The sequence below is a fragment of the Manis pentadactyla genome, chromosome 2, assembly GCF_030020395.1.
Source record: "Manis pentadactyla isolate mManPen7 chromosome 2, mManPen7.hap1, whole genome shotgun sequence".
NCBI lineage: Eukaryota > Metazoa > Chordata > Mammalia > Pholidota > Manidae > Manis > Manis pentadactyla.
In genome coordinates, this window is record NC_080020.1 from 97,282,171 (window position 1) to 97,305,053 (window position 22,883).

A 22,883-nucleotide genomic window follows, 5' to 3' on the forward strand; every position below is an offset into this window, starting at 1 on the left:
TGTAATTGTGAATGGAATTGTTTTCCTGATTTCTCTCTCTGCTAGTTCATCATTAGTGTATAGGAAAGCAACAGATTTCTGTGTATTAATTTTGTATCCTGCAACTTTGCTGAATTCAGATATTAGGTCTAGTAGTTTTGGAGTGGAGTCTTGAGGGTCTTTTTTATGTAAAATATCATGTCATCTGCAAATAGTGACAGTTTGACTTCTTCTTTACCGATTTGGATGCCTTGTATTTCTTTGTTTTGTCTGATTGCCGTGGGTAGAACCTCCAGTACTACGTTGGATAAAAGTGGGGAGAGTGGGCATCCCTGTCTTGTTCTCGATCTTAGGTGAAAAGCTTTCAGCTTCTCACTATTAAGTTTGATGTTGGCTGTGGGTTTATCATATATGGCCCTTATTATGTTGAGGTACTTGCCCTCTATACCCATTTTGTTGAGAGTTTTTACCATGAATGGATGTTGAATTTTGTCAAATGCTTTTTCAGCATCTATGGAGATGATCATGTGGTTTTTGTCTTTTTGTTGATGTGGTGGATGATGATGATGGATTTTCAAATGTTGTGCCATCCTTGCATCCCTGGGATGAATCCCACTTAGTCATGGTGTATTATCCTTTTGATGTATTTTTGAATTCGGTTTGCTAATATTTTGTTGAGTATTTTTGCATCTATGCTCATCAGGGATATTTGTCTGTAATTTTCTTTTTTTGTGGTGTCTTTGCCTGGTTTTGGTATTAGAGTGATGCTGGCTTCATAAAATGAGTTTGGAAGTATTCCCTCCTCTTCTACTTTTTGGAAAACTTTAAGGAGAATGGGTATTAGATCTTCAGTAAATGTCTGATAAAATTCAGCGGTGAATCTATCTGGTCCGGGGATTTGGTTCATGGGTAGATTTTTCATTACTGATTCAATTTCATTGCTGGTAACTGGTCTGTTTAGATTTTCTATTTCTTCCTTGGTCAGTATTGGAAGGTTTTATTTTTCTAGAAAGTTGTCCATTTCTACTAGGTTATCCAGCTTGTTAGCATATAGATTTTCATAGTATTCTCTAATAATTCTTTGTATTTCTGTGGTGTCGGTCATCATTTTTCCTTTCTCATTTCTGATTCTGTTTATGTGTGTAGATTCTCTTTTTGTCTTAATAAGTCTGGCTAAGGGTTTATTTATTTTGCTTATTTTCTCAAAGAACCAGTTCTTGGTTTCATTGATTTTTTCTATTATTTTATTCTTCTCAATTTTATTTACTTCTTCTCTGATCTTTATTATGTCCCTCCTTCTGCTGACTTTGGGCCTCATTTGTTCTTCTTTTTCCAGTTTCAATAATTGTGACTTTGGACTATTCATTTGGGATTGATTTTCCTTCTTTAAATAGGCCTGGACTTCTATCTACTTTCCTCTTAGAACTGCCTACATTGCTTCCCACAGAAGTTGGGGCATTGTGCTGTTGTTGTCATTTCTTTCCATATATTGCTTGATCTATGTTTTAATTTGGTCATTGATCCATTGATTATTTAGGAGAATGTTGTTAAGCCTCCATGTGTTTGTGAGACTTTTTGCTTTCTTTGTACAATTTATTTCTAGTTTTATACCTTATGATCTGAGAAGTTGGCTGGTGTAATTTCAATCTTTTTGAATTTACCAAGGCTCTTTTTGTGGCCTAGTATGTGGTCTATTCTGGAAAATGTTCCATGTACATTTGAGAAGAATGTGTATCCTCCTGCTTTTGGGTGGAGAGTTCTGTAGATGTCTGTTAGGTCCATCTGTTCAAGTGTGTTTTCAGTGTCTCTGTGTTCTTACTTATTTTCTCTCTGATTGATCTGTCCTTTGGAGTGAGTGGTGTGTTGAAGTCTCCTAAAATGCATGCATTGCATTTTATTTCCTCCTTTAATTCTGTTAGTATTTGCTTCACATATGTTGGTGCTCCTGTGTTGGGTGCATAGATATTTATAATGGTTATATCCTCTTGTTGGACTGACCCCGTTATCACTATGTAATATCATTCTTTATGTCTTGTTACTTTTCTGTTACAAGTACTGCAACAACTTCTTTTTTCTCCCTTTTGTTTGCATGAAATATCTTTTTCCATCCCTTGAGTTTTAGTCTGTGTGTGTCTTTGGGTTTGAGGTGAGTCTCTTGTAAGCAGCACATAGATGGGTCTTGCTTTTTTATCCATTCTATTACTCTGTGTCTTTTGACTGGTGCATTCAGTCCATTTACATTATGGTGATTATCGATAGATATGTACTTATTCCCATGGCAGGCTTTGGATCCGTGCTTACCAAAGGTTCAAGGGTAGCTTCTTTACTATCTAATCATCTAACTTTAACTCTCTTATTACTCTATTATGAACACAGTGTGATGATTCTTTATTTTTCTCCCTTCTTATTCTTCCTCCTCCATTCTTTATATCTTAAGTGTTTTATTCTGTACTCTTTTGTGTTTCCTTTAACTGCTTTTGTGGATAGTTGATTTTATTTTTTGCCTTTAGTTAGTATTTGGTTGGTCTGCTTTCTTTGCTGTGATTTTATTTTCTCTGGTGACATCTATTTAGCCTTAGGAGTACTTCCATCTAGAGCAGTCCCTTTAAAATATCCTGCAGAGGTGGTTTGTGGGAGGCAAATTCTCTCAACTTTTGCTTATCTGGAAACTGTTTAATCCCTCCTTCAAATTTAAATGATAATCGTGCTGGATACAGTATTCTTGGTTCAAGGCCCTTCTGTTTCATTGCATTAAATATATCATGCCTTTCTCTTCTGGCCTGTAATGTTTCTGTTGAGAAGTCTGATGATAACCTGATGGCTTTTCCTTTTTAAGTGATCTTTTTTCTCTCTCTGGGTGCATTTAATACTCTGTCCTTGTCTTTGTTCTTTGCCAATTTAATTATTATATGTCTTGGTGTTGTCCTCCTTGGGTCCCTTGTGTTGGGAGATCTGTGGGCTTCCATGGTCTGAGAGACTATTTCCTTCCCCAGCTGGGGGAAGTTTTCAGTAATTATTTCTTGAAAGACACTTTCTATCCCTTTTTCTCTCTTCTTCTTCTTCTGGTACCCCTATAATGCGAATATTGTTCCATTTGGATAGGTCACACAGTTCTCTTAATATTCTTTCATTCCTGGAGATCCTTTTATCTCTCTCTGCCTCAGCTTCTCTGTATTCCTGTTCTCTTATTTCTATTCCATTAACAGTCTCTTGCACCTCATCCACTCTGCTCTTAAGTCCTTCTATTGATTGTCTCATTTCTGTTATCTCCATCCAGACTTCATCCCTTAGCTCTTGCATATTTTCTCTGAAGGTCCATCAGCATGGTTATGAGTTTTAATTCTTTTTCAGGAAGATTGGTTATATCTATCTCACCAGGCCCTCTGTCTGGGGTTGTCTGAGTGATTTTTGACTGGACCAGATTCTTCTGCCTTTTCATGATGATAGAAGTGATCACCGGCAGGTGGCGTGTGTGTCATCTGGGAGAACAAAGTCCCTTCCTGCTTGCTGGTCACCTCGCCCTTTCTGCTGCCTGTTCTGGTTACCCACACACTGAGAGCAGTCTCTGGGACAATCTCCTGAGCTGCCGTGGGTGGGGCGGTCTTCAGGATAGCCAAGGGCACTGCAGGGAGTCGCAGATGTGCCGGTTGTGTTCTGTGAGAATGGCACACCTTCGTACTTTCTGGATCTTGCTCTGGCTTCCTCTGTCTGTGCTGAGCAGCTACACGCCAGCGGCAGCCTCTGGTTCTGTCCCAGTCAATTGCACACTGGGAGGAGACTCTGTGTGGTTGCTGTGGGTGGAGCTGCTCCCTGGCTGCTTCAGAGGTGTGTCAGGTCAGCCTGTTTGCTTGCAGCACCAGGAGGGGGAAATGAACGGCAGGCTGCTTATCGCAGTGAGGGGCTTCGGAGTTGCATTGCCACCCAGGGGTTTAGGGTGCCTGAAGTTCCTTAAGATTCCCAGCCTGCAGAGCTGAGTATGCCTGGATGATTTTGTCCAGCTGTTAAGCCCTTGTCCCTTTAAGACTTTTAAAAGCCCTCGCTTTTGTTTTGTCCCAGGGGAGCCAGCTGTAGGGATCCACTCACAGTCTGTGTCTCAGATTTTACTTTTCCATTTCTCTAATATCCAGTACACCATGCAATGTGTGTCTCTGCTCCCTGTGCAGATTACTAGGGCTGGTTATTTAGTAGTCCTGTGCTTACACTCCCTCCCCACTCTGATTCTTTTTCTCCTGCTGGTGAGCTGGGGTGGAGGGGAGTGCTTGGGTCCTGCTGGGTCACGGCTTTGTATCCTACCCTTTTCGTGAGATGCTGAGTTGTCACAGATGTAGATGTAGCCTGGCTGTTGTACTGTATCTTCTGGTCTCTCTTTAGGAATAGTTGTATTTGTTGTATTTTCAAAAATATATATGGTTTTCAGAGGAGATTTTCACTGCTCTACTCACGCCGCCATCTTGAGCTGTCTACCCTGTTATGTTGGTTTTTAGTGTAAGTTTCACACCTCAGACTTTGGAAGCGCACATGCTTTTACCAGAAATAATAAATATTTTGACTAAATAATAGCATGCTTTTGGTTACCAGCTGTGACCTCCAGAAAAATGGGAGAGGCAGATGGCAGGAAGCAGTGAAAGGGAAGTTTAATAAGAGAAATGTTAGTTTCAGTACTTTCAAAAATTTCTGCTACACTCAGGTTATCTTTAGGTCTGTAAAGAAGAGGTTTAACAGATAAAACACAGGATGTCCACTTAGGTTTGAATTTCATGTAAATTATATATAATTTCTTATATATGTATGTCCCAAACATGATAATCCCATATCATGGGAATACTAAAAATTTATTCATTATTTGAAATTCAAATTTAACTGGACAGTTAATTTGCTACATCTGGCAACCCTACTATAAGTTCTAGTAAGGATCTTCAAAATGTTATCATAATACATGTCTATTGTTGCTTAAAAACAGATTTGGTCAGAAACAATATTAGAAAAAAATGAAAAGGGTTTCAGTGTAGGTGCTGGAGCAATGAGAGCTGTATCTGCTAAAAGTATGTTTAATTCCTCAGAAGAATTTGAAACTTCCATCAGAATAATTAAGAATGTTGAAGTCTACTGCTTCTATTTCATTTCCACAGTCCCCTTGCTAGCTTTTGTGTGTGTCTCCTTATAGACAAATTAACTATCAAACTCAAGGAACCAATCACCCAGTTTCTGACCTTGAAATTAGGAATCAATGAAATAGATATCAACTATGATGATTAAAATTATAAGTATCTTTATATTTGCAGTGTTATAGTTTTAGAATCTTTTCAGAATCTGTAAACACATTTGTTTGGCAAACCAACTTTTAAAACACCTTCCTATATACATGAGGTTCTTTATTTCAGAAAGAGTGTGTAAATTTCCTCTGCAGCTACAGATGTAGCAAGGAACTAATATTGCTCCCCTTTCTAGCTGTCAAACGTATACTTTATGGATGAGTTCATTATTATGCAAGGTGGTACTGAATCAGATTGATGTGTAGTGGCTGCTAATGAGATGTCATAAATCAAAGTCCTTAATGTTAAGCTCAGGCTACAACGTGCAGTTCTCTTAATATCTTAAGGATGGCTACGTGTGGGTGCATATATGTGCAATGACTCCAACTTTCAGGAAGTTAGCTGCTGCCTGAATCCCAGTTAAAATATTCAGCATATAGCCCATGCTCTCTCCACTTGGTGATTGCTTTTTTTTCCTTAAGTCCCAGTGTTGCAGAGATCTTGGGAAAGGGGAAGAGAAGGGGTGTGCAGTAAGCTGCGAATGTCACAAAATGCGGCTGGCTCTGTGTGTTTATTCCCTAACAGACTGGTTACAGGAAGGATGGTGAATCATCTAGAATAAGAGGTTGTTTTTGTTTTTTTGTTCTTTGTTCTTTTTCCTAGCCTCAGCAATGAACAAAAAGACCCTCCTATTATATTCTTCATAAATTCTTTAAAAATTGAAGATCAGTTTGAGGATATTAAACTCCTCAGTGCGGATGTTCCCATCTACCCTGGCCAATCAATTAGCAATTTAGATATCTTGTGAATTATTTGATCTGGTTAGTTCCTGGACAGTATCAAGGCAATCAGCCAGTAGGGGTTGTCCAGACAGAGAGAACCCTGTGGAAGGGCTAGTTATGTAGACAGAGGTTGGGTGTGGGCATTTGTTTTCTCATTCATTCATTCATTCATTCATGCATCATTTGCCTATTAATTGAATGCCTACTAAGTATAGGTTTCTTCAAGAGATCCTTGAATAATGTAGGGATAAATCTAATTTATATTCAAATGTCAATAAGTGATTTACATTAAATCACTTGAGAGTTTAAAAAAATCTTGATGCTGGCTTCACAATGGCAGAGATTCTATTGAATTAGTATAGAGGACAATATGCCTTGAAAATATGTCTAAGTGACCTAATGTGCAATCTGGATGGATAACTATTGTCTGATACAAATCTAAGGACAAGATAAAGCCCTTTAGTGCCTACAGTATGCCAATAGTAAAGGAAATGAACAGGTAAATAATGGTAATACAAGGCAGGGATGAGCTAAGTGCTTATGAGATATATAAGGGACAGTGCACGGGGAACCCCCAGAAGCAAATATCAGGAGGAAAGGAAGATCCATAACATTAAATAACATGTATTGAACACTTGCCTTGTGGCTGGCCTCAGTTCAGACATTACCTGCATTACTGTGGAGGGGGATGTGTCTGAGGTGAGCTTTACAGGAAGAGGAGGACTACAGTAAGGATGGGAGCCACTTGTTTGGATGAAACAATAGAGGTGGCCAGCAGCACCACACATGTGAGTAATGGCTGTTGGGCGGAGTGAAGAATGGTGGATGTGGTTATTATACTTCATCTACGTCTGGAGCAGCAGGCCTAGGAATCTGGGGGCTTTGGAAATCAGAGAGTGGCTAGCATAAAGCCCTAGCCAAATGGAAGAGAGGAAGGGTAGGCAAGAGCTGAGAGACTGGCCAAAAAGGCAATTCTAGGGACAAAGGTTGATTCTGCAATAGTGGCCTGGTGATCAGGACACTATAGGTCTAATTTCTCCTGAAAGACTCAGAAATCTGGAAGAGCAGGATGGGATTCATTTTGGCACCTTTCATTGGGATTGTCATGCAAAAACCCCTCAAAGGCAAAACAAACAAAATGCTTGGTTGAATTGAATCTTATATGCTATATTGAGCACACTGTGGGCTTAATATCCAATTTTAAAAAGTCTAAAAGGAGCCCCTACTGCAGAAAGCAGCTGGCTCAGGTCCATCCTGCTGATAGGACTAGTACTTGTGATCTGAATCCAGCTGGTCCAAACATTTTGGTTTGAATTTCTGATCATTGCTTAGACTACACACTGTGCGTCTCTCTGAATCATAGAATTTCTGAAAAGAACTGGCAACAATGTGGAATTAAGATCCAGTCCAAAGTGGAAACATGTGGGATAGAGTTGTCAGTTTGAATTGGATTGGTTGTGGAGGTAAGCGCATAAAAAATCATTATGCAAAATCTAAATATAAAAAAAGTTAAGAAACTACATGAGATATACTTATGTATTACCCTGGAGTGTTATTATTAATATTTGAGTGTCCAATTTCAATAATACGGGACTAAAAATTTGCCTTGGGAAAAGCTCTCAGCTTTTAATGTTCCTTTACGTTAAATCACTTGAGATTTTTTAAAAATCTTGATGCTGGCGTAACAATGGCAGAGATTCTATTGAATTAGTACAGTGGACAGTATGCCTTGAAAAGATGTCCAAGTGACCTAATGTGCAATCTGGATGGACAGCTATTGTCTGATACAAATCTAAAGGCAAGATAAAGTCCTTTAGTGTCTGCAAAATATATTTCCTCCTGTATTTCCCATAGCCATCTTGTAAGTTAGGAACTTTCTCTTTTTTAAAGATAGTCAAGCAAGGCTGAGAAAGGTTAAGTACTGAGGCATTTTCAAGGTTATATAGTATTGTGTTTTGTTGGATTTGTCCAACTTTGAGGTAAGAGACTTCAATTAAAGGTCTGCAAGGCCTGCCTTGCTCTCCTCAGCAGCCTCGGAATTCTCAGTTTGGTGCCTCTTGCCCTTTTTAAAGTAAAGGTTTAACCAATAATTCTGTCCCCTTCTTTCTGCCTTTCTCATTCTCTCCCCATATCCTTTCCCTCCCTTTAAATTGAGGGAACTCAAAAGAAAAGCAACTTTTCCTCCAGGTTTAAGGTAATTTCTCCTAAAATAAGCTGGTCTATCCAGCTACATAAATTAACTCATCTTTGGTACTTTTTAATACGTATCATAAGGCCATAGGATATGAAATTCTGTGCTCTAGCAATTCAGAAAGGACTCATCTCCAGAATATAAACTATGAAGGCAAAGATTTACATAAATTACCATATTAATGCATTTTTTTAAAGCTCACAGTTTATCAAAAACAGAAAGATAAGGAAATAATTTCAATTGTAGTAGAGAATCTATTTTTTTCCACATTGCTTAATTTGATATGCAATTAGGGCTGGAGGGGGCACAGCTAGCTTTTGCTATATTTAACTCCTTGAATGCCAGGTACAAAATCTATCAAAGTGTCTTGTTTAGGATCAAGCCCAGTGGGAATTCAAAGAAGGCATGAGGTTGAGGGAAGGGGTTTGATCAGAGATGAGGTTGCAGATGGAAGGGAAGTAAAACTATTTGTTGTTCTACTATTTGCTCATAAAAAGAAAAATGTTTTGACTATTTGGCATGGGCATTTTGATGAGGGCTAGATCAACATGACCTTGTCGTACTGGCCCTATCACTGCGTTGTGCTGCAGTAGCAATGAAACTGATTTTTAAGTAGCAAAATTAAGACAGCCAATAAGGGCAAGAGTGGGAAGGAATGCCAAGGGGAAAGTAAGATGCAGGGAAGAATAGTGGCCAGGGGGCGTGGTCTGGTGTTGGTACAGCTGCCGTGCACCTACTTTGTCAGCCTAACGGGGCTCCTTGTTTAGGGCACTTTTTTAATAAAGTAGTCTTCCAACAAGAGTGTTGGTAGATAATATCAGAAGTTCTATTTATACTTAACTCATCCTTTTTAGATCTGGTTTTCTGTGTGGGTATTATAATGTGCCAACCTTGATAGACTGGCACAGTGGTATGTTTGTTATTTATGAATAAATAAACTGATGTTGTGTAGTAATTTGGCTGGCTTTTCTCCCCAGCTCCTGGGAGGTAACATCTAAACCCTTGTCATTTCTGAAGTGACTGAAGTGGCTTTGTTATTCATGATGGGCCCCTGAGAGCATACCTGATAGTTTATGCTAATGAGATGGTTCAGGATTGGGGGTGGGGTAAACTCCAACACCATTCTAGAAAGAAAGAGGAACTAGCTGATTATATGGTTGGCACTTTGAGTCATATGCTATCAGGCAACTCTTCAAAGAGGGAGATGGACTGGAAATTAAGTTTAAACATGTGGACAACCAGTGATTCTACCAATCATACTTATTTAATGAAACTCCAATAAAAACTCTGGCCATCAGAACTTGGGTGAACTTCCCTGGTTGGTAATACTTTGAATATTATTACAGACCAATGTACCAGGAAGCTAATGTGTCCCTGAGGACTCAAGAAGCTTCATGTTTGGAACCCTCCCAGATCTTGCCCTATGCATCTCTCCCTGTGGCTGGTTCTGATTTGTATCCTTTTATTATAATAAAACTAATTATAAAGGACTTTTCTGAGTTCTGTGAGTCATTCTAGTGAATTCTCAAACTTAAGCGTAGTCATGAGAAACCCTGAATTTGTAGATACCTGCTCAGAGGTGAGAGTGGCTCTGGGGACCCCCAAACTTATAGCTAGTAACTGAAGTGAGGCCAGCCTTGAGGAGGACTCTGCCCTTAACCTTGAGTTTGGCTAAATCTGGTAAGACATATATTGGAATGACTACTCAAAAAGTTTTAATTGCTATGAGTATTTGGTTTGAAAAAAAAGTTTGGAAACCACTTAGGCCTTGTGACATCTCTTTTCTCATCTGCCATCTACTAGTTGTTGCTCTCAATGTGCTATGGGAAGGAAAACTAGAAAAAAAAATTCATTTGACATTTATAAATTCAACTGTTTTTAGTTTATAAAATATCTATATTTACAAAAGTTTATAGGGTACAATCAACTTTAAATGAGAACTGTTCTAAGGTATATTCCATAAGTAAATAACATGAAATTGAGGGTAGGGAGACTGGATTAGGTTAGGCTGCTTGTACATTCTTTTATTTACACCAAGATTCTTACTCTTGCATTGAAAGTTGATGACATAAAGGTATGTGACAATACTTAATATGAGCTCTGCCTAAATTTAATGGAATCAGACATCAAACATCACAACTTATCTTCTCTGCTGATGAAATATAATCCTCCCATGACTGATGTGCTATTTTTGTAATTTTTTGAGTAGTTTCCTTTATTGTCTCTTCCTCCCTTTCTTCCTTCCTCCTTCTCTCCCCCCATCCCTCCCTCTCTCTTTCTTTGCATTTTGTTATTAAGGAGTGGGTATATAGGGGGGTTGGTTTAAAACTAATAGTTAGGATCATTATATTAATAAACTGAACTGTGAAGATAAATGGCCAAGCCCACCCCAATGGTAAAAGTGGCCAAATGTGGGTTCTGAATCCTCCAGTTAGAGTAAGGAACCCTACATCAGGCAAATGATGTCCTAGATTTAGAAACAGGTGGACCTTAGATGGGAGTTCTATCAATTTAGACTCAGAAGAGTTGGCCTTTCTACTCATTTCACAATGCCATGGCTGGGCGTGTATTTATTTTGCTGATTGGGCAATTAAGAAATGAGGACAAATAGTATGTATCATGAAGTACTAAACATAGTCACTGAGGTTAGAAAGTAGACTTGATGGAGATCGTATTCAAGATGAACCTGAAAATACTGGTAAGGCTCAAGGAAGCTATTCTTTTTTCAACTGTTCATTTTTAAAGTGTAACTGTTCATTTTTAAAGCCTAAAACTGTTTTCAGAATAGAATCATCAACAATCCCAAGGATTTACTTTAAACAACAGTCATTAACAATAGCACCCAGCAACCAAGCTGAACATCGATGACTGGAAAATGGGCTTTTCTCAAATCTGCTTCCCTAGGGACTTTTGTGACAGGTATAATTATTGTCCTTCAAAACAAATCTACTCCCCAAAGACTGGCAACTAATTTCAGAGAAAAGAAGGTATATTAAAATAGATGGAAACCAAGGAAATCCTGTGATTAAAATACCAGTATTTGCAATAAATATTGTGACAGAAAACTGCACATAAAGAGCTGCCAAGGAGTATATTTTCAGAACAAATAGCAATCATATTGATATATTACCTTTTATCTAAGAGTTTAAGTCTTTTATTTAGTCATTATATCCCCTATATATCTTGACCCAGGTAAGGCTACTGCAACTAGAATTTAGCTCTACCCTGTACTGTAGTGTCTATATTTATGGAATAGTTATTATCACCTCCAAGTAAACTGAGGTTAGTTATGTATCAAAACACAAAGTCATACAGGACAGGCATCTCTATTCCCCTCTCTCTTTGTACATAATTAGCACATTAACTGCTAATATGTGCTTCACGCTTCAGTCTTTAAGGCTTTTGTTATTTCCTGGGTCATACACACACAGACACACACACACACACACACAGATTCTCCGTGACCAGAATATAAGCCCTTTTGGTCTGGGCAGATATTGGGTAAAATGAAATGCTTAATTATGACATCTCTTATCAAGGTCTTACACTCTTGCCACACCTGCATTCTTCATGCAGCTCATCTGCACTTCAGTTTCCAGTCTGGGAGTTCATTGAGAGAAGCCAGAACCAAGTGTACCAAATGAAAGAGTGAGTGGAAAAAAAAAAGAAACAAGAAAAGCAGAGGCAGAAAGGTGGTTCACTGGAAACAGAATCAGTAAGAAAAACTTTGAAATGATACCATGAGAGATGAGCAAATACTTCCCACTGGGTTAGATGACATTTCTGCCTCCTTTTAGGTGTCCAGAAATATGTACTGTGCATTTATTGGACTTACCCATTCCCCAAATATACTTCTCCTCAAAAAAAAAAAAAAGTACCATTTTTGGGACAGAATGTACTATAGGATCTAACCATGTAACTTCAAGTCACTTTGCCCAATATGTAAGATAGGACATATTTTGATCTCTCTTTATCAGTTCTACCCACATATCCTCCCATCTTATTGAAACACTGGGGCGGGTCTTATTATATAGACAAAAGCTTGGTCAGAGAGGCAGTAACTCCTTACAAGATTTGAATTGAGAGTATTGCTGTATTTTCGTCCTAATGATCTGATGCCATTCCAGCCCTCGGTCCTCAGTTTTTTGTTGGACACATAACTGATATGTGCCCCGGACTGTGTTAGACTATGAAGACACAAAATGAGTAAGATCTAGTCCTATATACTTCTATTTCTGTCATTCGTACATTCACTCATTCAAAAAATGTGTATTGAATACCTAGAATGTGCCAGGGACTATTCTAGGAACATAAGACATAATACTGCATAACAGGGACAGAGACTGCTGTTTTATGAAGCTTGCATTCCTGTTGGGGAGGCAGATATAATGAGTAAGTAAATTATAAAATACATTACAGGATGATAAATGTTAGCAAAAAAAAAACCATCAAATAGAGAAAGGTGATAAGGAGTACTGAAGAGGGCTGCAACATAAAATAAGGTGGGAGAAAAAAAGGCCTTGCTGAGAAGGTGACCTCACAGTGAAAACCGGGAGGAGGTGAGGGGACACCGTAAGGATATCTGGGAAAGAGACCACCAGGAGTGGGGACAGCAGGAGCAAATGCCCTAAGGCAGAAGCATGTCTGGTGTGTTCTAGAATGGCAAAGAAGTCAGTATAGTTAGACCAGGCTGCAAGAGAGGCAGAGCGGAAGACAGTGAAGTCAGAGAGACAGTGGGGAAATTTGCAGAGTTTTGTAGGGTCTTGTAAAGGCTTTGGCTTTAATCCAGGAGAGGTGGAATTCTGTGAATGTCTGGAGCAGGGGAGTGACATCATCTGATTTACAGTTTGAAAAGTTCTCTCCATCACTGTGCTGGGAAGATTCTGGGGCTAGGGCAGTATTAGAACATGGTGGCCACTTAGGCTATTGCAATAATCCAGACAGGAGAAGATGGTGACAAAGTCAGGGTGGTAGCAGTGTGTTAGGGGTTGAAACATATCCTCCCCAAATGTTGGAATTCTAATCCTTAGTACCCATGAATGTGACCATATTTGGAAAGAGGGTTTTGCAGATGATCAAGTTAAGATCATTAGTTTGGGCCCCGATCCAATATGACTGTGTCCTTACAAAAAGGGAAAATTTGGGCATAAAGGGGGACAATGTGAGAACACCAGGAGAATGCCATTTATAAGCCAAGGAATGCCTGAGGCTACCAGAAACAGGGAGAGAGGCACAGAACAGGTTTTCTCTCACAGCTCTCCAGAGCCGACGCTGCCCACGCTTTGCCTGAGACTTCTGGCCATGGAATTGTGGGACAATTTCTGTGATTTAGCCACCCAGGCTGGGGCACTTTGTCACAGCACCACTAGCAAACTAGCACACAGTGAAGTGGTGGAAAGACGTGGAATTCTAAATATAAATTGGTCCTTGTTATTCACAGATTCCATTTTTTGTGAAGTTCTCTACTTGCTAAAATTTATTTGTAGTCTCCAAATGTATACTTATGGCACTTTGACAGACAGTTGGAGATACAAGCAAAGTGGTAAAATATCTGAGTGGCCTGACATACATATTCCCAGCTGAGGTTGAACATGGCCATACTCTGCCTTCTTCTTTCACTTCTCATCCTGTAAATAAGTGTTCTTTCACAATACAGTGCCGTACTTTTCACATTTTATGTTTCTTGTTGGTGATTGTGCAGTTTAAAATGGCCTCTGAGCATAATGACAAAATGCTGCTAGCACAGGAAGACTGTCATGTGCCTCATGGAGACAATACATGTGTTGGAGAATCTTCACTGAGGCACGAGCTATACTGCTGTCAGCCATGAGGCTGAAGTTCATGAATCAACAATACACAGTAAATCAGGTGTCTTCAAGCAGAAACACACCTAAAACAAGGGATGCAATGATGAGCTGGCAAAAACGTGGTGGCCACAGGCTCCCAGGAACCTACCTGTGTCCTTCCCCATTGGTCAAAGATTAAGTATTCAGTAATTCAACATTTCATGTGCCTTTATAGAGCATAACGACCTCGAATAAGAATAGACTGTATTTTAAAATTAAAGCAAGAAATAAAAGTATTTTGAAGGACTGGCTACAGGGTCTGAAAAAATGAGGACTTAAGATTAACTTCAATGTTTTTGGCCTAATAAATTTGAAAGATGGAGACAAAAAATACAATGGAGGGAACAAGGTGTTTCTTTGTTTTTGTTTTAGCTTTTTTGGAAGGAGCTGCAGATTAGGAGCCATGTATCTTCTAAATATAAACTTGAGTTTAAGTTGGGTTACCCATACAACAAAAATGTTTTATGACTGGGTCAGAGCAGCAGTAAGAAACACAGTCATTAAGCTCAAGGGAGAGGAGACGTTGCCCAGTGTGGGATGATGGTGAAACCCGGGGGTCCAACATCTGTGCTCTCACCCCACCACGGCCCCCTTCGAGCTGTGACAGAGCCCTTGAATAAGGTTAGGAAGCCCTGAACAAAGGCTTGGCAGTTGCTCATCATATCTTAATTGTTATTATCAGGCTAAAATTCTTTTATATTTAACATGAGGTCACCTTAATTTGAGACCATTATACATTTTTGGAGGAAAAAAAAAAGGTAGAAAATTACCAAGGAAGAGAGTATTTGAAGGTGAAGTTTCATTCTCATTTTAGCACATCTACAATAGTACTCTGAACGTCACAAAAATGAATTATTTAAAACTGGTGGGAAGATGGTGTCAAGCTTTTATCCTCAGTCTGGTATTTTTTTAAAATACCAATCTGCTCACCAGATTTCCTGCCTTGAAAAATTCCCTGTATTTATAGTTCTTTGTTGTGTTATAAAAAGCTGAATGTAAATAAATAAGATTGGGAGAAATAAGCAAATGACATTCCCCTACAGGAAATATAGCAGCCTGTGGCCATGCCATGCTTAGAACAGAAATGCATATAAAATTAGGAAGGGCAATATTTTAAGTCAAGTTAAAATTTGCTGAATTACATGTGTACATTTGAGTCTCAGTGCTAGACATTCAGGAAGAGCTTGGGCAACTGATTTTAATGCCATATTCCCCGTGTCATGCTCTACCAGAGACCCTCTGGGCGGAGCTCATCTGAGACACATTTCAAAGGCAGTGAGGTTTTCAGTGGTGATCTTGAGTATCCAGAACTAGTTACATCTATTTGGGACCTGTTTCTCTAATAAATCATTCACTTAACCTATTTCTTCAATCAAAGCCCTTCAGAGGATTCAAAGGTACCTCTGTTTTCTCAAAATTATGGAGCCACTAAATTGCTGCTCTTGACTTTAAAACTCCACACAGTTTTCTCCTTAACAAACTGTAAATGGATATACAGCAAATTAGTCTAGTCCCTGACCATGATTACACATATTTTCACTACATGGACAAATCTGAAGACCTTTGTAAGCCTTGTTGCAGCTTCCAATATGATTTTTAACAGCCACCTTACTTCCCTGTGTTTTTTTACAAAATATGCCAATCAGTTCAGAAAACCTCACTAGATATGCATTTTCCATGCAGGTTTCACTCAGTTACTCAATAAATATTTCTTAATCAGCCAGTCAGTGCCAGACCCTGGGGAGAGTAAGGGAATGGAAAGGTGAAGGAGATAAGTACAGTCCTGGTCTACAAGAAACTTGGAATCCAGCAGGAAAACAGAGAACTACATAAGTTCAAGGAGTAGAATAAGTTCAAAAACTGGAAAGACTTCAGCAAGCATAGTAATAAAAGGTCAGCATTTGGTTTCTAAAATACTGTATGCAAAATAAGCAACTGAGGCCCTGAGGCCCCCATTCAGAGAACAAACCTTAAACTGCCTTCTATCTAGGTATAAAATAGCAAATGATACTTCAGGAATATACTGGAGCAGTATGGAATCCATGCATTCCATGGGGTGGTTACCACTCAGTTCTTGGATCATTTGACACCACAAGAAGTCTATGTGCTTACATTATATTTGCTTCGCTTCTCATATGGGCCTTTGCCAAACAGGCTCTGTTTGGCTCCTACATTTTGAAGGCACAATAAAACGAGCATCATAAGGTCCTTTTAGTCCTGGTTGTAAAAGCCCAATTGTTGACATAAACACAATGTGCCACAAATAAAAGGTATTTCCAACATAATTTAAAGAAAACTTTCTTTGCCCAGGAGAATTGGTATGGTATTTCCCCCCACCCTTTCCTATAATAAGAACTATATAATACATTGTGTTTACCCTTTTTTTTTAGCCTTGATTTTCACCGTTGTTTCCAGGAGTCTCAGAACTGAATTTAATTTTAAATGCAATAATCATTTTGTGCTTGAAATTTCCATAAGCTTTGACATTCTCTATCACACATACTTAATGCGCTCCCTCAAATCCTCTTGGGCTCACCTGTCTGAAGAGCTCTTGGTCACTTGCTTTATTTTCCCTGCCAGTCACTTCTGTAAGGACACTGCTCAGCTGTCACCCCTGTTTATCAAAGTGACCCAGGCATAACCTGAAGCAGCTCCCTTGGACCAGTGCCACCCAGCTATCGCCCCCCACCCTGAAGCTTCCCTGCAGCTACGGAAATGAGTCACCCACATATGTGTAACTCAGAAATGTGGAGGAGGTAAGCCCCCAGAAGTGACCATCTGATCAATAGAAGGGTAGAGAGCTGAAGGGTAAATCTCCCCGCTTTTACCAGATAGTCTGTCCTGCCCTAAAGGCCTCTCCTAAATTCCTATGAGATCAATGGTCAGTTACACTTGATACCAAGTGGTGACCACTTTGCGTCCCAAGCCCCTGGTTCTCTGTTCTTCCCTATCACATCCTTTTCCCCTCACTCTTGCTTCCCTGAGACTCTACTCCCAATTCTTTGAAATTTTGTAGACTCTAGATAAACTTGTAAAGCTCACAGTGAGCTCATTGTCTATTAATTTTACAGAACTTGGGAATTTGGCCAAATTAAAGAGGATATTTTTATGTACTTTAATTCCTCAAGTAAAAGTGCAATTCAAAGCACAGTCTAATGTGTTTTCAAAAAAGGGATAGCCTCCATTTTCTCAAAATGATGTTAGTTAGATTGCTGCTATTCTTTTTAAATCTCTATGCCTGCCTTCTTAACAGAATTTCTGTGTAATTAAATTTTAAGAAATTTAACACTTAATCTCAGTCTTTCTATCGTTAGTTTAAGGATTTTACTGAGATCACGGCTAACAAGCATTTTCTTTCTATGCAGTTGATGTCAGTTTTGTTAAGAGGAGTATTTGAAACTTTAGTAAAAAATCAGTTTCCATTAATTTTTCTTTTTGCTACCTATATTTTTCTGTATTTTTTTCCACTGTTAACATCGGCACTCGGGACCAGTAATTTAAAGACTATGTTCCTTTGTGCTTGTTTCTCGGAGAATACCTTATTTCCTGTTTTAGAAAGCCCTCACTGAATGTTACCAAGCTCCCCCTTTCTCCACCACTGCTCTGTAATGCCAACTGCTGAACTGGAGAAATGAGACTGTGAAAATACAATGGCTCCATGATGTGGCATTCCCTGAAGTCAGGTTGAGGAAGTTTTGATTAACTAAGAGGGTGATGGTGAGTCATGGTTTTTGGGCAGATGTCCCCCACAATCTTTGGGATCATGTTCTTTGGAAATACTCTTACAGCAGTAGAGGGACAGGATGGCTTGGGACATGAAAAAATCTAAAGGAAGAGAGATCGGTATATCAGACACATCAGGTAAGAAGAAACTGGGCAATGATGTCACAAAAGGAATGGAAAGGCAGGAGCAGAATCAAAAGATATTCGGAAAAAATAATATGCAAGATCAGGCCCCAGATTGGGATGGTTGGCCGTTAGAGTCAGATTCAGAGTGGACCTTGGGTGACAGAGCACTGGGGTCTCAATGAACAGAAATAATGATGACAGGAAGGTGAGCAGCTCCAAGTGAAGATCACTGATTTTGAGGCACCAGCAGGATGTCCAGGTGAAGTATTCTGGGCACCTGGAAATACAATACTGCAATTTAGAAAGTAGACCAAGGCCAGAAATTTAAGGTTGGGAGCCATCTGGTGTAAGTGAGAAATGACGTGTATGAGGAGATAGGATAGCCCAGGAAATGGGGAATAAGTGCAAGAGGAAAAAGTCCTAGGGGTATGCTTACCCCTGGCTGGGTGAGGGAGGGAATGAAATCTAGGAGGTAGAAAGAGACAAAATTCAGAAAATTCACCTCTCAAAAGGGAAGAGTGGATAAGCAGAGTAACAGAGAATCTGAGGAAAGGAGGGCTGAGATAGGGCCGGCAGGCTGCCGATAGGTGAGGAGGCCTGGGGGCGCTGAGGCGGACTGCCTGCGGATACAGAGGGGAGCTGCGCAGGACGGCATGAGGAAGCCGAACCTTCCACATCATTTCTGGTGCTGGAGTCGGGGGGAACTGAGAGCGGGGCTCCTGGTGGCGCTGCCACCTGGTTTTAATGAGCTCAGTGTACCCTTCCCTGTCTTCTCAGTGGTCATATAACCTTCACTGAAACACCAGGGCAAGAACTATGCATGCAAACAGCATTTGGAACCCTGAAGTCTGGAACCCGATTTATGAATACTTCCTGTCTGGGAGCACCAAGTCCCACATTTCCTGAGACGAAATAGTCAAAGCAAAAATGCCTATTTTGCACAGCGGTATGTCTGCCAGGGCTGTATGTGGCAATTAACTAGCTATCACCACACTATTAACGGAGCAAACATTTTTGTCACTAATTTGAAATGCCACTTTTATCATAAACTATACCCCCTATGAATTTGTGTCTATATTTGGGCTCTCTACTCCATTCCATTTAGTACCCAACCTGCTGGTATTTAATTGGGATTGCTTTGAATTTGTGAATTAATTTGAAAAGAAATGACATTTTTTACATTATTCAGCTTACTAAAAAGAAGAGTACTTAGGCCTTTTTTTATGTCCCTCAATGGAAGATATTTACCTTTTTATATAGGTCCTAAGCTTCTCTTTTTCAGTTTACAGCTATATATTTCCTTTGGGGTTGCTATTATCAATGTTGTTATTTCTTGCATCATAACTGTGTGTGTGCGAGTATGTGTTTATATGTGTAAATAAGAAAGAGTAGGTGCTTTCTCAGATAAGCAACAAAATGTGAAAGAAATAACCTAGAGCAAATTGAAGTTTTTAATAGCATGTGACCTTCACTGAACTGATACCCATGTAAAAAAATAATTTTGGATAACATTATCATGTAAAACAGGAAAAAACATAAATGTGGCTTATTTTGCCTTTTTATCGTTAATGTTTCCTTCCATAAAACAAGCTGTGACTTCGTACTTGGAGATAAAATGTGGTGTCTATTCTGTTCTGGTACCACCAGTGGGAGCTCCATTTTCCTCCTCCTATAAGACAAAGCTCTAGCTAGACTCTGACTCTTTGAAAGAAAAGCAGCCCTGTTCAGCCCTGCTGCTTGAATTCATGACCGTGACCATCAGCTCTTCAATGTCTCCTCCCAAGGTGCTGGCAGAACAGGCTGAAGGAAGCTGCAGCCACAGCTGTCGGCTCCCCGCTGCACCTCACACTCATTGCCCCAGAGGGGTGTTCACATGGCTAGACACAGCCACGAGTTAGAAAATGTTTGGGTTTTACCTTTTCCTTCATCCCAGTCCTTTGAAACTTTTTAATTTGAAGAAAAACTGAATGCTATTCAACAAATATAGATAAGGGTCTGCAGACTTTTACTACAAATGGCCAGATAAGAAAATGTTTTAGGTTTTGGTGGGCTAAATGGTCTCTATAGCAACTACTTGCCTCTGCTGTCATATTGTACAAGAAGTCATAGACACTAAGTAAATAGGACTGGCTGTGTTCTAATAAAACTATTCACAAAACACAAGTTTTGGCTCATAAGCCAAATTTGGCCTATAGTTCACAGTGTCCATATTTCTATTTTAGACCAGTAAACTTCCAAATCATTAATTATTTCTATATATATTTTTAAGTGAAAAGTAATACACTAGTTTCCACAGAACTAAGCATGACAGGATGCAAAGCACTGAATGCAAAGCAAAAAACAGAATTTAGAAAAATCGACAAAATTATTTCTTACAATGATTCTGAGTTTAGCTAGCACTTGTTTGCTTCAAAAAGCACAAGAGGAATCATAGTACATGATAAACACACATATCACAAATGTAGTGCGGTCATTGCTTCGAGCAGGGAGAGAGAGCTGAATGAAAAAAACATTATTATTTAGTAATGGAAATATTTGCTCTTACTTACCAATCCTGTACTGCGTTGAAAGATTCTTCATTTGTGATGTCATACATTAAAATAAAGCCCATGGCCCCACGATAATAGGCTGTGGTGATAGTCCTGTATCTTTCTTGGCCTGCTGTGTCCTAGAAAACAACAATAATAATCTCTCAAAAAAATAATACAGTGCATCTTTTGGGAAGTGATTAATTATTCCCAAACAGTCATCATAGAGAATTAAATTGTACTTGCAATGTATAGCTATACCTTTTTTTAGTGTTGTTTTTCCAAATGATTTTCATAAGGCAGCCCTTCAATATTATGAGAATTCTTTTTTTTTTTTTTTGGTAAAAATCTAGCTTAAAGTAATTTCTAAATATGTTCACTCCCATTACGCAGCATCTAACTATAGAAAATGAAATAAAAAGGAAAAGTATACACATCAAAATCTGTGGCTTTTTGTATAGTTTAAACCTGGAACAGTATATTAGCTCCATCCTTATGTATTTATTATCCATTTACTAAGTGCAAGCCACTGTGGGGAAAAAAGAAGTTTATGAAAATGTCTCTGTTTTTAAAAGCAGGCAGTTTGGTCTCAGTTTATTCCACTGTAGAATGAGAATAATTATACCTGCTTTGTGTGGATGTTTGAGTCAGACAGATCTGGATTTCCTGCTCTCCTTGGGGGAGTGTGGACAAGCTAGTGAACCTCTGTAAACTGAACCCCTGGAAGTCTAGCATGCTTATTAGGATTACATGAAATAAGGCATGTAAAGTGCTTCACACAGAGGCTGCCATACAATAAGTGGTCAATAAATAAGTACTAGCTCTTGTTCCTGATATTTGGCCAGGCAAGGCTAACACGAAATGGGAGACAGCAGCTAACAACACAGGAGTTTAGGGCCTGCAAAAGAGATGGCATGTAACAGTTAAACCTGGGAATCAGGGCAGATACTTCCCTACTGAAATAACCTGTAAAGCTCTTGTACACAGCAGAGTGTAGCTCAAGAAATTATTCTTCAATTCAACCAACTATTTTTTAAATATTTTTTTATTGAAGTATACCTGATATACAAGATTGTATTGGTTTCAAGCATACAACACGGTGATTCAGCAGTTACAGACATTACTAAATGCTCACCCCAACTAGTGTAGTCACTATATGTCAACGTAAAAAGATGTTACAGAACTACTGACTATATTCACTATGCTGTACTTTGATCCCCATGACTAATTTATATTACGATCGAGCTTTTGTGCCTCTCCATCCTCGTCACCTATTTCACCCACCCACCCCAACTCTTGCACTCTCATCTTCACAGGATCTAGGGTATCACAGCCCAGTGCTCCTTGGTCTCCCCCTTTACCACTTTCCCTGGAGACTGGGCTGACCTCTCTCTCCTAGTCCCCTAGGTGCTTAGTTCTTTGAACGTGAATGTCACTGTCTTTCCGACTTCGTTCTGGGTCCTCTTGCCTCCCCCTCCCCTCAGATGCCTCCTTTGTACCCAGAGTGCACCGCAGCTCCCCCTATGGCTTCGCAGACGTCGAAGGGAAAGCTAAGGCATCAGATAACACAATAATAGGTCCCTTTATCACCAAAATGAAAGTAACAGCTCCTGAGCCTCACACTTGGGACCGCTCACGTTGGATGTGTTCTTACTCACAGGCATTCTCCTGCAGGGACACTTACACTCCAATGCGGACTAATGGTGAGAAACTCAAGATTGCTTACAATTTACTCCTAATTTATGTGGTATATTATTTGGCCTCCACAAATTCAGAGAGGGATGATCAAAGAAGGCTGAGAAAATCAGTGAATGATTCCAGAAGAATGTGCGGGTGTGAAATTAAATTTGAAAATTGCTTAAGAGTATAACTTTTCATGAAGACAGCCACAACTGTTTTCTACTCTTGAAGCAGGGATAAGGCTGGCCTGACCAGAAGGTGTTCATTTTAGGTAATATTAGGGAAATAAGGTTTCAAAGGCAAGATGAAACCAGATTGTGGTATCTAAAATTGCAAAAATTAAGCAAAGCAAATGGGGAAAATCTTTCAGAACACACCAACAAAGGTAGAAAACAAAAAGGAAAAGTATAAATTTCATCACATGAAATTCTGACAATTCCTCAAATATAGAAAAAAATTCTATAAATAAAAATTGAAGTGACACATAATCAAATAATAAACTGGGAAATACATCTGCATTGTACCAGAGAGGTTACCAAACATTAACTATATCAAAGGTTAATATCTTTAACATATTAATTGGTGTTAGAAATAATTAAGAAAAATGTTAGGCATTCTAATTTTTAAATTTTTTATAAATAGCCACAAAAAGAGCTAATTAATTTGTAAAATGAGTTGAATTCCAAGCATGATAATGCTGTATAGTTTCACACCTATAAAAGAGAAGTCACCTGGCCATTATTTGAATATTTTATTATACTTTGCTTAGTGTTTGA

At 39.1% G+C, this 22,883-nt stretch overlaps 1 protein-coding gene across 2 annotated transcripts in view; it reads right to left on the reverse strand.

Moving 5' to 3' along the window:
* RAB3C (RAB3C, member RAS oncogene family) overlaps nucleotides 1-22,883 on the reverse strand; it is a 281,831-nt gene that overhangs the window by 135,221 nt on the left and 123,727 nt on the right. For both annotated transcript variants that reach the window (XM_036901602.2, XM_036901592.2), the window contains exon 3: nucleotides 20,449-20,567. In XM_036901602.2, coding sequence (XP_036757497.2) covers nucleotides 20,449-20,567 — 119 coding nt within the window. The remainder of the gene's footprint in view (nucleotides 1-20,448; nucleotides 20,568-22,883) is intronic.